This window comes from Theobroma umbraticum, unplaced genomic scaffold (assembly GCF_002168275.2).
Source record: "Theobroma umbraticum cultivar Fairchild unplaced genomic scaffold, ASM216827v3 scaffold_50.0, whole genome shotgun sequence".
In the NCBI taxonomy this organism is placed as follows: Eukaryota; Viridiplantae; Streptophyta; class Magnoliopsida; order Malvales; family Malvaceae; genus Theobroma; species Theobroma umbraticum.
Window position 1 is genome coordinate 5,598,340 of NW_018397261.1, and position 16,534 is coordinate 5,614,873.

The window sequence follows — 16,534 nt, forward strand, 5'->3', positions numbered from 1 at the left end:
TTAACCGCAACTTGCAGTAAGTCAACAAGCATTGTAAACGATTTACATGAAAATTTTTTATGGGTAATTATAGCGCCACAGATTCAAATTAGAGTATATAATTAATTTCTCTAACCTTAATAATTGTACTTGAAAGATTTATGACTTCTTAGTTTGCATATATATCATGGAATGCATTCCATCAAGTGCACTACCTTTGACCCAAAAACGTAGAATTGTGCTTCAAAGTGCTTGTATAATAACAACAAACCACTCTTCTTTAGACATTAACCATGGTTAACCTTACCTCAATGACCCAACTGATTTAGTTTAATTAACCTGGTGCATTGGCTTAAGCATACCCCTTTTCAGGGGCGTCTCAATCGCATTGATGTTGCTCCTCTCCCCTTTTTGGGGTGTTTTTTTTTTTCACTTTGGAAGAAAGTGGAAGACTATACGTTAAGTGGAATCATCACCCACGCTTGTAATATGGATGATGGCATCACACCATGATTTGTGGATTTTGGCATCACCACTTCGCAACTTCTGAGCATCTTTGGCCTTATAACTCATGATTTCGTGTTGAGTGACAGCCGGACCGCGTGGCGGCACCGGAGCTAGCCAGCGTGCTGGCATGCTAGCCACCCATGTACTCCCATTACCACGCATGGTTCAAAAAGCTTTTCAATTACTGTTTTTTTATTTAAAACAACCTTTTTTAGCTCACATTTCCAGTGCAATGCATTTTCACAAACTTTCCAAAGCCCTACAGCTTCATCATGTAATTTTACCGAACAATTAAGAGAAAAAGGAAAAAGAGAGAGAGAGAGAGATCTTCAAGCTGGATTCAACTCCTAGATTTTGGGTTTTAAAGTTAATGTATTAGTTTAAATAAACAAGAAACCAAATAATTTATTGGTATAATATCTAAAAAAATTCTTAAACTATTTAAAAAAATTTAATTAAGTTTTTATATTTTTACAACTATGAATTAAGTTATTATATTTTTATTTTGAGACAAATAAGTTTTTATAATTTTATTTTTAATCAAATAAATTTTTATACTTTTATTTTGAGTTAAAGAAACTTTTATGATTAATGATTCTTTAATTAAAATATTATTTATACCATGTGATGTTAACATAATATCTTAAAGATATTATGATTGATGATAATATGATATATTAATATAATATAACTGATAATGACGTGACATGTTGATTTAGCATAATAATAATATCATATGACATTTTTCATCTTTTACATCAATGTTATGTTAGTGCATATGAATATAAGTAAGTGATATTTTAATTAATAATAATTAATTATAAAAATTTATTTAATTCGAAATAAAAATAAAAAAACTTGATTGAATAGAAAAAAAATAAAAAAAAATTTAATTAATAATAATTAATTATAAAAATTTATTTAATTCGAAATAAAAATAAAAAAACTTGATTGAATAGAAAAAAATAAAAAAAATTAAATTTTTTAAAAATAATTTAAAAGCCAATGATCTGAAATGAATTCACGAATTGTACTGCTAGATCTTGGTCTACTAATATATATTAAGTAAATGTTGCATTTGTCTGATGGTCAAACGTAATCGACAGTGAATGAATCTACGATCCTCCTGGAGCTTGGAGACTGAAGCGTTTGGTTCATTGCATTTCATCCAAAAAGACAAAGACAATGTCGCTTCCATCTACTTTGTAAACTTTCTTTCTTTTTTAATCTATAAATCTCAATCCAAGCATATTTTTGCCTTTCTTTACAAGCCATACGCTTATAATTAACAGAAAACTATGGTTATACTTGTAACGAGGACAAAATCCCGGGTTAGAATAACGAAATAGCTGTTTGGATAACATTCTTTTTAAAACCTAAGCTTTGATTAATTTCTATTGGATCTAAACGATGGAACTTAGCCATTAATGGTGTGACAAATGTCTCCATTTTCAGCATGTTAACAAAATGGGGGGAGGCTTCCCTCCCCAACAATCCTTGAAGAGCTGTCTACTGAAACATGCATAGATCATTTTCTTTTAATCAATGCAAATCCCGTTGCCTCCGGACAACACCAATATCTTTCCCAACCCAAAAAATTAAAGTCAAAAAGACTAACAAAAAGGCAATCATATAAGTACTATATAATTATATATATTATATAGTTTATCTTTCTCCCTTTTTTTTTCTTTTCTATTCTTTTACATGGTTGTAGCGGAAAAATCAAAGAATATTATTGAATTTTAACATAAAATATGGACGAATATTATTGAATTTCTTTATGATAATTCATAAAAGAATTTTAAAGGTTTTGAGGAGTTCAAATTAAAGCAATGGGATGCAAAGTAGTAGTGTTCTTGTAGCAGCACCCACCCATCGCTCTCTTCCTTTTGAATATGAGCATTGTTATAGGTGTGAGAAGGAAAAGAGAATAGAAATATAACACAACTTGGGAGTGTGAATGTTAATTGTGACAGAAGGGATAAAAGGGAATAAAGAAAAGAAACAACTGGGACTGTTGGGGGGGTGATGGCTTGGGGAGGCACTTTTATCAAGGCCTGGAAATGTAGGATGGTTGCCTATTCATTTTCCGACAAGTAAACAAAGGATAGCCTTCACTGCCCTTCCCTTGGTAGGCAAAAGAAAGGCAAAGGTTAAATAAATCAAAAAAGAAACAAAGAAAGGATCAAAGTAAAAACCTTCTCACACGAATTTTATAGAACTGTCATTTGTCAAATCTCTCATTCTCCCCTCCTCAGCCCTCTTGAGTATTTGATGACTGATGACCCCCACACTCACAAATTCACCAACCCAAAAACTATTCCCACTAGCCATGTGACGTGAATGAGTAAGTGGGGTTTTGTTTTTGTTAAATATATATATATATATAATTTATTTTCCCTTTATACTTGCACCACCCAAAAATGTACAAATGTTGCTAATTTTTTTTTATCATTTTTCTTCACAAATCTTATGCTTATGATTTCATAGAGGTATGCAACCAACCAATACATAGTTGTTTACACCATCATCATGAGCTCTGCTTCCAATTAGTCAACTCTTATTCAGTCCTGGTCAACTTCAAGTGTGCACTGCTCTCCTAATTGCCTGCCCTTTCCTTAATCTCAAAGCATGACCTCTCCTCGATACAGTTGAGTTAGATTTTCTGCGCAATACCACTAGCTTTGCCTCTTTCTCCTTTGTGCCTATATCTTTAGTTAGGTGATTTGTCATTGCTTGATACTACTATAAAAACATGATTAATTAATTAATTGGTGTTAAAGCTAGTTCCAGCCTCGAGCAATAAACTTAACGTTTTGAGATCTCAATATTATTTATTTGAATTTTCTCTCAATGGATATGTACGCCAGTTTCTTCATTAATTAATATAAGATAATTTTTTAACATAAAATACATATATTTATTATTGAATTAAATATTTATTATAAAAAAATTAATAAATTTGAAAAAAAAAAGAAAGAAATATGACAGAAAACAAGCTATTATGCACTATTGCAATATTTCGGCTACACATACTTTGTCTATAAGTGGAGAAGAATTTGGGAGTTGTAAATTCCAGGTCAGATGTGGTTTGTTTGGTTAAGGCTCTTAATTTCAAGCCATTAATCGCATGTGCTAATCTAAACAATATCAATTCTAAGGCTTCTGTCACTCCGCCCTTAAACTTTTAAGATTATTACTACTAACTTCTCTTGTCCTGTATGCCTGTGCAAAAGCCAAAAGGCATATATTCTCGTAGCTTTTAATTAAAATCGAAAAAATAAAGTGTACAAATATGAAAACCCTATGGTCTGAATGAAGTAATAAATCTTAGAGTTTCATTAATTAGGAGGAAAAATGGTTTAATAGAGTAAATTTGTGAGATAGGGTAGGCAATTGTCAAATGACATTGATATATATCTAACCTAATTGGAAAGTTGCAAAATAATATAGATAGATTTGATTGGCTGTTGACCTAGTCCAATTGATGGTCTTTCCAACATTTACCGTACCCATTGCAATTGCCTGCTGTGACAAGAGAGGAGATAACTCTCTCTTCTTTTTACTAATTATTTTATATGCATAAGTACTCACTTGGGATGCTCGTGATGAGTCATGGCATATGCAATTCTTTGCAAATGATCAAGGAATTAACAAATAAATTAGAGGCAATTAAGATTACCAAAAAAAAAAATCTGAAAAGAAGTGTCTTTAAAAATGTAGCCCATCACTTTTAAGGGGGAAGGGGACATGAAATCAATGGGAAGGAGTCAAAATAAGTTATATACAACTCATGAGCAAGAATAATTTCTGAATGAGAATTGCCAAATCAAAGGGGGATGACTGCCTGCTGGGTGTTACTCTTGGGATAAAGTTGTTGGGCCAACAATTAGTAATAGGCACAAAAACAAACCAACTAAGAAGAAAAAGATGATGCTTATAAAATTCAAAAAGGAAAAGGCCAATAATGATATGGCCTCGCTTCATTGTAGAAAAAAACAGCATCTAAGAAAAAGTGTTTCTTGGCTTCCAAACAGACCAGAAAAAGTTTCTTTTACCAAACTGAGATATTATATCATTTGATTTGATTAAATCGAATTAAACCCACAAAATTCAGTTTATTTTACAATAAATCTGACAACATGAATCCTTTTCCACGCGCTCCTAAAGCCACTGCGGTTTAAACCAGAAGAAGACAAACAAAAAACTCCCACTAACCCACTGGTCACGCGCTGAGAGTGCATCTTACTGTTATGGAACTCCTCTTTAACTCTTCCCCCCTTTTTTTAATGAAAAAAAAAATTAAAACTGTTTGTAATGCTATCGCTATTTGTATAATGGCCTCAACATCCCACGAGCCTCACATCTCGCAAAATTCCCAAGCTTTCTCTCTTTCCATTATCCTTGTCTCTGTGAACTCCACTCTTCAATTATTTCTCTCTCAATCCAATTTCTCTTTTAAAATTTTCCTCCAAGGCTTTGCTTTTCATTCGTTTCACTTTGATCTTTGATTGTTTCTTCCTTTGCCCAAAAGCAAATTCATGGCTCTCGAAACTTGGCTGATAAAAGTGAAAAAAACGATATCCAACAGCCTGGATACTGCAAGATCTTCAATACCCAACTCAAAAGCTTCAAAGCATAAAGCCAACGTTGGAGTTTTATCCTTTGAAATCGCTGGCCTTATGTCGAAGCTTCTCCATCTTTGGAATTCTCTTTCAGACAAGAGCATAATTCGTCTTCGTGATGAATCGATATCTCTTGAAGGAGTCCGCAAAATTGTTTCGAACGATGAGTCTTTCCTGTTGGGGCTGGCCTATGCAGAAATGGCTGAAAACGTCAGGCTGGTAGCGAAATCTATTTCCAGGATAAGCAAGCGATGCCAGGATTCGAATCTTCAATGTTTTGATCGGTGGTTTGATGAGTTTGCCAACTCGGGCCACGATAGTCATGGCTGGGTTTTGAGTTCCAAAGATGTGGAAGCTAAAAACAAGAAGATGGACAGGTACGTGACCATTACGGCGACTTTGTATAAAGAAATGGAGGAGTTAGCGACAATTGAGAACAGTTTGAGAAAGTCCTTTCAGTGTAAAGAGTACGAGTCTTCAATCAAAGAGCAAAAGATTATTGATCTACAGCAAAAGCTTTTCTGGCAAAGACAAGAGGTTAAGTATTTAAAAGAGAGATCTTTATGGAACAGAAGCTTTGACATGGTTGTTTCCATGCTTGTGAGATCCATTTTCACTATTTTGGGAAGGATCAAGCTTGTTTTCGGGATTGGCCATGGCTATCCACCTTCTTTACCTCGATGCCTGTCAGCTTCTGCAACAGTCCATCCAACTGAAAACCCTAACGCTTATAATTTTGTATCAGGGCCATTGAAGAGTTCTAAACCTGAAGAAAAGAAAGACTTGGCTGTCAGGTTTTTCGAGTCGAACTCAAAGCTGCTGAAGCCTCCACCAAGTACGTTAGGTGCTGCAGCTTTAGCTTTACACTATGCGAATTTAATTATCATTATGGAGAAAATGATCAAGTCACCACAATTGGTTGGCGTTGATGCAAGAGATGATCTTTATTCCATGCTTCCAAGCAGTATAAGATCGTCTCTAAGGGCAAGACTAAAAGGAGTAGGATTCTCAGCGAGTGATCCAGTGCTTGCCGGAGAATGGAGAACAGCTTTGGGAAGGATCTTGGCTTGGTTATCACCGTTGGCACACAACATGATCAAATGGCAAAGTGAAAGGAGCTTTGAGCAGCAGAATTTGCTGCCTAAAACAAATGTTCTTCTTCTGCAAACTCTATTCTTTGCAAATAAAGAGAAGACAGAAGCAGCCATTACCGAGCTGCTGGTAGGTTTGAATTACATTTGGAGATTCGAAAGGGAAATGACTGCAAAGGCCTTGTTCGAGAGCAGCAACTTTAGTGGGTTGCTGAATTTGCAAAGTTCCAGCTGAGGAGAGAGATGGGCTTGATTTCTTGTTTCTTCCTTTTTGGGCTTGTAATTTTGTTTTTCTGCAATTTTAAGTTATCATGGTTTCTTTTAGATTGAACTGGAGTTTCAGATCTTTCAAGGGTTTGTTTTGCAGTTCTAACCCCTGATCTGTATATGGTATAATATAGATGTATGTAAATGACATGAACTGAGTAAAATTTCAGGATATTATTGCATGGCCTTCCTTTCATGGCTTATAGTCAAGTGAAAATATTCCTCTTATTTTAAGTCCTACTACATATATTGTTTTGCTTTCTTCTTGTTATTACAACCACCGGATCCAGATTCGTTATAGCTAATAGACTAGTTCATTTCGTCAATTATTTGATGAATTTGCTGTTGATCAGATTTTCTCTGAAGGCCATGTTGCAGATATAAACAAATAGGAGCAGCCTAGCAGACGAGCAGCTAGCTGTTAGACCGAGATTGGGAATGGCCCTACTCATTTGTAATGTGACATATTTATACATATTGTGCTTCAATGGCCACATGGAATCTCTGTAATACTATTTCATCATCATATCACTCTACTCATTGTTTTATGTATGTTATATATAGTACATAGATATTGTAGAGCTAGGCCACCGGAGTCAATATTCTTGCTTTTTATGTGTGATGGACACATTACAAGTAAGATTTTCAGTTTTTTTTTTTTAAATATAACAATTACTCAAAAGGCAGAAATTTTGGGTATTTAGTTCAGCAGAGTTTAGCAAAGCATTTGGTGTGCCATTCGTCGTCTAATTAGAGTATTCAAGCTCAAGTACTTTAATTTGAAGCCTAGTTGGAATATTATGTAGCTATAAACGGAAACACGCCAGTTGGATTTTTTAATTTTATCATGAAGGATAATCTTAGCACAAAGACGAACTCCTCCACTCTTGCTACCCATTTTGTTCATGTCTTTTGTAGTTTGTTTGTATACTTTATATTTTCCTTTGTTGGTTATACAGCTCATAGCTTCACAAATGCGTAATTAAGATTCAGTATTTCTCGTCAATGTTCCCATCTTTTCTCTCCGTTTTGTCTCCTTTAAGGGCCCCTGTACACCTTTCTTCTACAAGCCATTGGTTTCTAATAATAATATCCCAAATATTGTACTGAAGAGAGATGAGGATGTGATGCGCATCTTATGAATACATTTGCCCCACCCCTCATGAATTCTTTTTCTTACTTTAATAAAATTTTTCCAAGCCAGCCGGCGTATCCTGTTGGAATATAAGGGATTTAAATAAGAGGCTTGATCCTTACCCTTTGGAAGAGTAGGAATCAAATTTATCTGATCTTCATGAATTAGGATTTTATGTGGAATACAATGGGAGTGCGTGAAAAATGAGAAGCATATGGAGAACAGGCATGCAGAATAATGTAAGGGGCTGGTGCATATGGACCTGTGATATATATATATTTGCTGATGAACACCAATCAGGGGGAACATAGAAGCAAAGGTGGTAGGGAAAGAAATAGAAGCCATTGATAATAATGAAGATTTTTCGTTTTTTTCCCCTTAAGGAAGTATTGTTCACAATGTGATTCCCCCTTAACCTCTAATTGTAAGGAAAAGCGACTTTCAAGGAATTGCAACTTGTAGCTAGGCTCTAGTAGCATCGTGACAACGACGCCATGCTGACGGGGAATGTTGGTACATAGTTTCACACAACCATCTCTAGTTATGGTTTTCATAACCAAGAAAAGGAAAAAGGGTTTTTCATGTAAAGTTGGAAACTCACAAATCAGTGCCAAGTGGCTGAGGATGCTCATATATAATAAACATATAATTATAGACCAGATCCGAACAGAATGCCATTGCCATATGCTCCAAAGCTGAGAATTGGACTCAATTTCTCTTAGCTCTTGTTTTTAATGGACCTAATTCCAGGGAAGGCCTGATGGACGCATGTCATGGTAGTCGCTAAGGATGAAATAAGTGATGACTTTTTGCACAAAACACGCTTTAAAATGAAAATGGATTAAGTGGACTTTGAGTAACATGTTCGTGGGATTAACTTGCTAAGCAGGCTCTGCACCACCATATATGCTCCCAACAGGCTTTGTGGGCTCATAAAAAGCCCATAAAACCATCACGATGACAAAAGAATAGAGTCCAGGACCCAGTTACTAGCTAAATCCGTAACTGTATCGTCCTGAACTAAAGCCAGCCCTCAGAAACACCCAACAAAGAAACCCAAAAAAAAGGTAAGGGTAAAATTGTAATAATCCAATTCGTTTTCAACTTCTTACCACCGCGTGAACGTAAGCACTGAAATTGACTGCTAACGTCAACTGTCAAGGCAGAGCAGACACGAGGTAAACATCTGTTAAGGTGGCTAGCTGAGGCCTGTGGATGGCCACGCAAGAAATCCACCTGCCTCAGCTCGTCCTGTTGCTTGATCTTGGTTAAATAATTCCAACTTATCAATAATATCTATTTTCTTTTTTTTTCCTGTTTTTTTTTTTGGGTAGGGGGAGGGGATGGTGCATGAATATACGCAAATTAATAAAGCAGACGAATTTATATTTTAAATTATAAAATGTTAAAATAATATTACAAGTTTCTTAATCAAAAACCAAGTTACACAATGAGCATTTGCTCTCTGACATAAATAGAAAGATAAAAGACTATTTACTTTTAAAGTAAAATACTTAGATATCTTTAACTTTTGACAAAAATTCACGAACATCTATTAATTTGAAAAATAAATACTCAAATCCAAATGCCTTAACACCATTAATAAAAAAATTTACAATACCCTTTTCTCTTTTTGTCAAATTTTTTTAAAACAATTTAACTGATCGACCATATTTCTTTTCCCCAACCAGTCACCCCATGATAAAATCTAACACTACTCGATATCGAGGAGCTCCAGATCACGCCCAAAGGAGAGCACAACAGCTCCCTTAGAGGGGAGCTCCGGTGCTCCGCTAAGGGAGTGTGATTCTCCTGCCATACTCGGTCCGATCTGGCTGGAGAAAGTAGGTAATTTGTTTTTAAAGAAAGAAAAAAATTAAAAAAAATTATATAATGTTGTAATTTTTAACATATTCAAAGGTAAAATTATTAAAAAAATATTATCATATTAACAAATTAATAGAAATCTTAATATTTGATTAACGATCGAACTATAACTTTCATGTAATTTTGATCAAAATTTAAGAATATTTAGATATTTTACTCTTATTTTGAGACTCAATAGTCAGGTTACACAATGAAAGCAATCCCACCGTCTCCTAACCCTATTCATGGAGAAGACCATCTGAGGCCACTAAAATCTAAGTTAGGCCACTAAAATCTAAGTTAGACATAAGTATGTAAACTATGGCAAAGAAGTCATTTCCATCTCCTCCATAAATCAAATAGATAACAATATTCTAAACTTCTAACAAAGGGCTGGAAATTAAACATTCATGAGACTCAAGAGTTCAGAGACGGCTATAACTTCTAAATCTAATATCCATTTTAACGATAAAGGGAGGAGAATGACCAACCAAAACAATAAACTTAAACTCTAAACTTTCCATAACTGCAGTGACTGGCAGACATGCAATTTCCACATCCATCATAATTACTTGAGAACGACTAACTACTTGATGTGGGTGTCTGTGCATGTTTTGATAGTTAGTGTGTACTTTGAATGTGCAAACTGCAAATTATATGTGCATAGCGCACATATTGATATGCCAACTCACCTTTATCTGGATGACCAAGACTCATCAAACTATAAAAGGACTGACCAAAACATAATTCCCCAGCAAAATCCCCAACCAAGACTCAGTAAATTTTGATCTAATGCAAAACAGGGCAAAAAAAGTTGGGAGACAAAAAAGTGTGTAAGGACTGACCAAAACATAATTCCCGAACTAAATCCATAATCTACAAGTAAGTTTTGGTCATGCAAGAAAGTAGCATTGGAGAAGACAGAGTTCTCCATCTGATTCTTAGCAAGTGTTAAAACTCCATACACTCCAATCTAGTATTGCAGTATTCCTAAACTCCAGTAGTAATGCCTAAGACTCGACTCTTGCTTTCACTGAAAGGACAGAGTACTCCCTGGAAAGTATATGCGCACCTACGATATGCCAACCTCTCCCTTATTTGGAGACAAAGTAAGCAAGGACTGACCAAAACATAATTACCCAACTAAATTCATAATCTTCAAGTAAGTTTTGATCATGCAAGAAAGCAGCATTGGAGAAGACAGAGTTCTCCATCTGATCCTTGGCAATTGTTAGTATTACAGTATCCCTAAACTCCAGCAGTAATGCCTAGGACTCAACTCTTGCTTTCGTCGAAAATCAGATTTGGGGTTAAGATAACGGGAGGGGATAACTAACCAGGTTGTGTAGCCCGACTATTAAAAAAAAAAAAATCAAAGTACACTCAGAGAACACACGCACACATTAGATATAAAGCACGTAAACTAAATCCTAAACTGCAATTTATCACCTTTGCAATCCGGGTTTTCCTTGACCAAAGCCTCGCGACCAATTGCCTTTAGATCAACACAACATTCATGTTCTTCAGGGTATCTGTGTTTTCCACAAAACAGATTCCCACACCTACACGTAAACCCATTTAGCCCAACCCGCTTTGTTGCAGCTGTTGCACCTGTTCTTTGTGCTTGCCAAACTAGCACCACCAGAATTATTAGTCGCGCCAAAGGTAAAGCCAGCACTGCCATTACTATTATTAACATGAGACATAATGGTAGAATTTAGTATAGGAGGGACGCGGTGAGGATGAAGAGGTTGACTCATATCACAAGACACATATAAAAGACTAAGTTTAATAAACATCACGATTCAAATTTATACTAGCTTCATTAACGTAGTTATGTGTAGAGTAAATAGTTATCATCAATTGAAGGACGGGTGCAACACGCGCGACACAATGCCAACTTATGCTAACCTTGCCGTTAGGCGGGTACCGGAACGTACCGGAACGTCCTAAGACGTCCCCCTGCGTGTTTTCCATTCTAACAACACCACTACCTGCCTCCCCCGGTCTACCCCAACCACGCAGCCTAGAGTCCTTTGACATGGGTTAATTGGGAGCCAGGAAGGACTTGACGCATGTTGCTCAGGATAGGAACGCTGCTTGCAATGTGCCGAGTGAAGCGTAAATGCTCCTGATTGGGGTGCAGAGATGAATTGAATTCAAATAGAAAATCCATCTACTCGATCGATTGGAGATGACTGGTTTCAAAACATCAACCTCTGATTCAATAATCTTTGAAATATAGCCATGTAATAACTTTGCAAAGTTTGGAACTGTTAACACGTGATTCATTGTCAATTGAGGATTGTCAGAGGTTTCACTCCTTTCATCAGTTTAGCTAAGCTATAGCTGAATCCATCCAATGACATCTTGCCACGATGAACAGCTTCCTCTCTTGCAAGGCCCAGAATCGAGGAATGTTTGAGACCTCACGGCGCACGCTGTGATATTAGGTGTTCCACTTCTTCCCCGCGGTACAAACGCAGCAATGGGGATTTTCGTAACTCCCCTTGCTGAAACTCTGCCAACTCATCGTGGTGGCACACACTCAACGTTACGACGACAGCCGTGAGCAGCAAAGAATGCCCGCAATTACTTGGTCCCCTGGCAAGTCTCAAACTGCCACGTCCTTGTTCAACAGACCTCCGAGCACTGGTTTTTGCTGGCGGCCATAGTGTCGCCTCAGAGATGGACCAATCACCAGAAGGACAGCTGCTGGCTGGGGCGGACACAGCAGCGGCCTGCACTTCCGCAGCAACCTCACCCACAGCAGGTGGAGCAGGTACATTGAGCAGTCACCCGATCCGCCACCCTTAGATCACACGACAGATTTGGGAAGTGTTCACAGACCCAGCGGTCGACCAGCTTTCCTTCTCTTTCTCTCCTCTTCTTCTCTCCTTTATTCCCTTGTACATTCTCTATCTTCTCTTCTTCTTGTCCTTCATGTTTACGATCTTAAACATTATTCAGTGGCTACTGTCACTCGTTTGCTTTTCTCGCCTTGAGCCACCATGCAGCCCTCCGTTGCAACATGGTCACAAATGCACAACTGACCCGAGCTGGCTGCTCTCAAGAGGAAAGGCTGACCAGATGGTGTGCTCCCCTGGTCTTCAGCCCAACAATAAGCGGGCCACCCTCTTGGGCAGCGTGGCCCACAGCCAGGCCACGAGGAATTGCTGTGCACAATCCCCTGCCCAAATAGGGCAGGTTTTTGACAACTCCTGGACGCCTACATTGGTCCTGGTCCTGAGGTTTTGCTCCTAGTGCGTAAGCAGCCTGTGGGATTGAAGGCGGCAATTCGTGGCAGCCAGGCCAGCTCCCTGCGCTTGGCCCTGCAGGGTAACTAATCTGGCTTTGATTCACTTCAAACTCAATTGTACAACCATGTCAAATTGGCTAAGTTTCAGCCATATGTCAGCATAACTAGGCAAAACAGCACAACAAAGCAGCAGATGGCATGCGCGTATAAAGGAAGTCCCTGACAAGCAAAGCAAAAGCCGCAATCACGGCTAGGCCTTTGGTAAGCAAAGATTTTGACCAGAGTGGGGCATATCGTAACAGTTTAGGGAAGTTTTCGAAACAGTACACAGAGCACGGCAGAAGAACCGCAAACCACCATGGCCTTAATAGGCTGTGGGTAGCGGAACAGCCACACAACTCAACAGGTTTTGCAAAATCAAACGTCAGACGAGTGGTTACAAAAGGTTTAGTCCAGCTTGCCGTCATACCCAAGGAGGTAGCATTCGTAGCCCCGCCATGGCCCAGCCCGCGAGAAATCCAATGCCCCAAACAATAATTAAATTAGGATTGGAGAGAGTATCAAATTATCAACATTAAGACACAGGTGGCACGAAGATATGTCTAGGATCTATAAAGATAAAGTAAACTACAACGTAATCATTACACTTATTAGGAAATATTATTTTGCATCAGTATAACTACAGATAAAAGTCGACTATATCATACGAAGGGTTAAGGAGGAACATAAAACAAGAGGTTTGAGGAGGCTGATGGTCGGTCGTTGGGATCAAGGGTTTCCCCGTTGGGTTTGTGGTTGTGGAACTCTCACTTAGATATTTGTAGCATTGGGAGCACAGATTGGTTCTCTCTGCTGATCATAGAAGCTGCACCCCTGGCGCAGAGTTTTCGATCCATGCTCTCCACTGGCTCCATCTCGTCTATTTTCTTTTCTATTTCTTAAATTAGCCAAGCTTTTGTAGGTTTTCTCTCCTGCGGTGAATCTTGAAGCTATCGGAGTTTATTAGCGATTGGGAGAGGTCTGCTTTATTGGTAGTAGCGGGAATAACAAATAGTGCTCTTCGCATCGATAACCTCTCTAATTACTGCGGACTAAAGTTTTTTAAGCATATTTTCTCTTCATAACGTAGACAATACTCATGATGAAGACTCAAAAGTACATGAAAAAGCCCGGGTTGGTCCATTTGAAATTAGTCCAAGCTCTGACCAGCCTATTTCTGCCCCAAGTTCTCGGAGCCCACCTGTCTTGTGGCTTTTGAAACCTTTCTATTTTCGTTAGTTCTTTTTTCGGCCATCTTTCACCTTATTCTTAAATTAATGTTTTTAAACACATAACTGAAAAGAAGTCACTATTTACTCATAATGCTAATAAATTTTAGTCACGACCACGTTGAGAGAGGTTTGCCTACGAAATCCAATAATTACGATGCTTCGATTCTCAAATCTCCTTCGACACAAGGTAGAGTGGGAGCAGGTGAGCCTAACCTTTTCAAGCTTCAGGAATGGTCATGTTCGGAGGTTGGGTTTTGCCAGCAACCTTCTAATCCACTTAGCACCAACAATATATAGGAAATATTGTGGCACCAAAGACGAAACGCACAAGGGACCATTGGAGCTATTTCAGAATGGCAGAGAAGGAAGCCACAGAGCATTCTAACAAAAGGAAAATCAGGTTGCCACCTTCAGTTCCATTCCTTTGGGAAGTGAGGCCGGGAATAGCAAAGAAAGATTGGAAACCAGGGGTTTCTTCAGTTACACCAACTTTACCACCTCAAACTCCAATCAAGCTTATAGCCTCAGTTCCCTTTAATTGGGAGGAAAAGCCCGGTACACCATTGCCGGGCTTCTCCCAGCCTCCAGTAGAACCAGCAGCCGTGCCCCTATCAGCAGATCTCATGACTCTACCTCCACCTCCAGTATACACTCCAGCCTATTTTAATGGCTACAACAACAATGATGACGGAGGTGATGGCAGTGATGAACAAGACGTGGTACCTGAAATGGATCTTGAAGCAGTTGGTTTTGAGACAGATGATTCCTTTAGCTCAGCTCCATCCCTCCTAGCGAATTGCCTTGTAGCATCAACAGCGATTTGCACTGCTGTTCCAGTGCAGAAAACTTACCATGCAGATAACAGCAGTGACCATCCAGAAACACCTTCCTCGCCAGCATCAGAAACTGAAAGTAGTACAAGCAGCTATGCAACTGGCACTTCAAGCCTTGTGGGTGCTTCTTTCCTGGAATGCCTGTTTCCATTGCTTCCGCCTAATTCTGGTTTCCTTGAAAAGGCCAGGTACCCCAACCACCAGGGATCTCAGGCTCAAGATGATTTTGGTCGTGAGAGTAATAACACTGTTGTCATAAGGAGGCCACCAACACTTGGAGAGCTGATAATGCTGAGCAGGAGGATGAGTTATCAAAGAAAGGCTGTTCTAATGAGAGAGCAGCATCTATCAATGGTAATTCTAAATTTCCTGCTCCATGTTTCACCATTACTATTGCCTGATTAAGCTGCTTTAGAATAACTAGGTAGTATGTCTAGAACAAAACTGCTTTTTCATTAAAGTAAAAGAGCCAAAATTTGCATTTCAAATTGTCTTCTTTCATTTCTTTTGTCCAAAAAACCAATATTATCACCTTTTGGCACTACCGTAGAAACAGAAAGTTGTAATTCTAACTATCTACTAATGACATTCTACTCTTGCCTGAATGAAACTATGACAGGAATTTCTTAAGGAAAGAGCTCCCGGATGCTGCATCTTTGGAACTGGCATAAAACTGATTGAAGGATTACAATGGAAGAAGTTCCAGCCAAGACTCAAATTCTTGTAGAATAGGGGCCCAATCGGCTTTGCTGTTCAATACAACCCATGAAGCTTCCAAATCAGTTTCTGGCTTCAGAAAATTAGGATGTAAATAATTTACAAGCCTGGAATGTATCAATGTTATTATTACGCTGCAAGAACATCAACAGAGTCAAATCTGTGTTGAAGATCCAACATAGATATTGTGCATGCCCACATCATCTTGTTTAGTTGCAAAAGAAATATCTATGACAGAGAAATCCTACCAGTGATCAAAGCAAATAGCTCAAATGTGATTTATAGTATTTTCAACTGGATTGTGTACAGATTTCAGCAACTTCTCGAATCCGTCCCATAACCACAGGAATGTCCTCCAGAGCTAAGGTAGTAAAACAACACCGGAACCATCCTGGTTCTATGCAGTGGCAAGCTGAACCAGGAGTTACATTGATCTTAGCCACATTCAATAGCATATCCCATAGCTCAAGTTCGCCTTTCTCACTGTAAGTGGGGGTTAACTTGCTCATATCAGCCCAACAATACAAGCCAGCACTGCTATCAGCACAATTAATACCTAACTCTTGCAGACCAGCCACAAACAAATCATGCATATTTTGTATCCTCTTTTTATTGGTCTCAATGTATTCCTCAATGAATCTTGTATCCGAAAGCATTGAAACTAGTAACCTTTGGGTTGGAGCAGAAATAGAAGAAAACCTAGTTAATTTTCTAGCAGCAGCTAAAACATTCTCATTAAATGAATAGATCATTCCAACCCTAAATCCTGGGAGAGAGAGGTCCTTTGATAGCCCATAAACTATATGAACCCTGCTTTTATCAGAATCCTCTGAGTCAAGAACTTCAGCCATGCTGACAAACTCCTCTTTGCCATACATAGACCCCGCAAATATTTCATCTGATATAATATGGATGTTCTTCTCTCGAGCAAAGTCCAAAAGATCGTAAAGCATCTCCCGAGAAAGTAGATTGCCAACAGGATTT

At 38.1% G+C, this 16,534-nt stretch overlaps 3 protein-coding genes across 3 annotated transcripts in view; 2 read left to right on the plus strand and 1 right to left on the minus strand.

The window, feature by feature from the left end:
- The first annotated feature begins 4,811 nt into the window (after nucleotides 1–4,811).
- LOC110418143 (protein PSK SIMULATOR 1) lies at nucleotides 4,812–6,526 on the plus strand. The gene has a single exon (XM_021430777.2). The coding sequence runs from the start codon at nucleotides 5,028–5,030 to the stop codon at nucleotides 6,435–6,437; it is 1,410 nt and encodes a 469-aa protein (XP_021286452.1). The 5' UTR covers nucleotides 4,812–5,027; the 3' UTR covers nucleotides 6,438–6,526.
- A 7,792-nt stretch (nucleotides 6,527–14,318) lies between these two features.
- LOC110418019 (hydroxyproline-rich glycoprotein family protein) lies at nucleotides 14,319–15,939 on the plus strand. Its single transcript, XM_021430638.2, has 2 exons — nucleotides 14,319–15,187; nucleotides 15,453–15,939. Exons 1-2 carry the CDS (start codon nucleotides 14,354–14,356, stop codon nucleotides 15,558–15,560), a joined length of 942 nt encoding a protein of 313 aa, XP_021286313.2. The 5' UTR covers nucleotides 14,319–14,353; the 3' UTR covers nucleotides 15,561–15,939.
- ACS12 (1-amino-cyclopropane-1-carboxylate synthase 12) overlaps nucleotides 15,841–16,534 on the minus strand; it is a 1,103-nt gene continuing 409 nt past the window's right edge. The window contains exon 2 of the mRNA XM_021430335.2: nucleotides 15,841–16,533. Within this exon, the coding sequence (XP_021286010.2) occupies nucleotides 15,841–16,533 (693 nt within the window). The remainder of the gene's footprint in view (nucleotide 16,534) is intronic.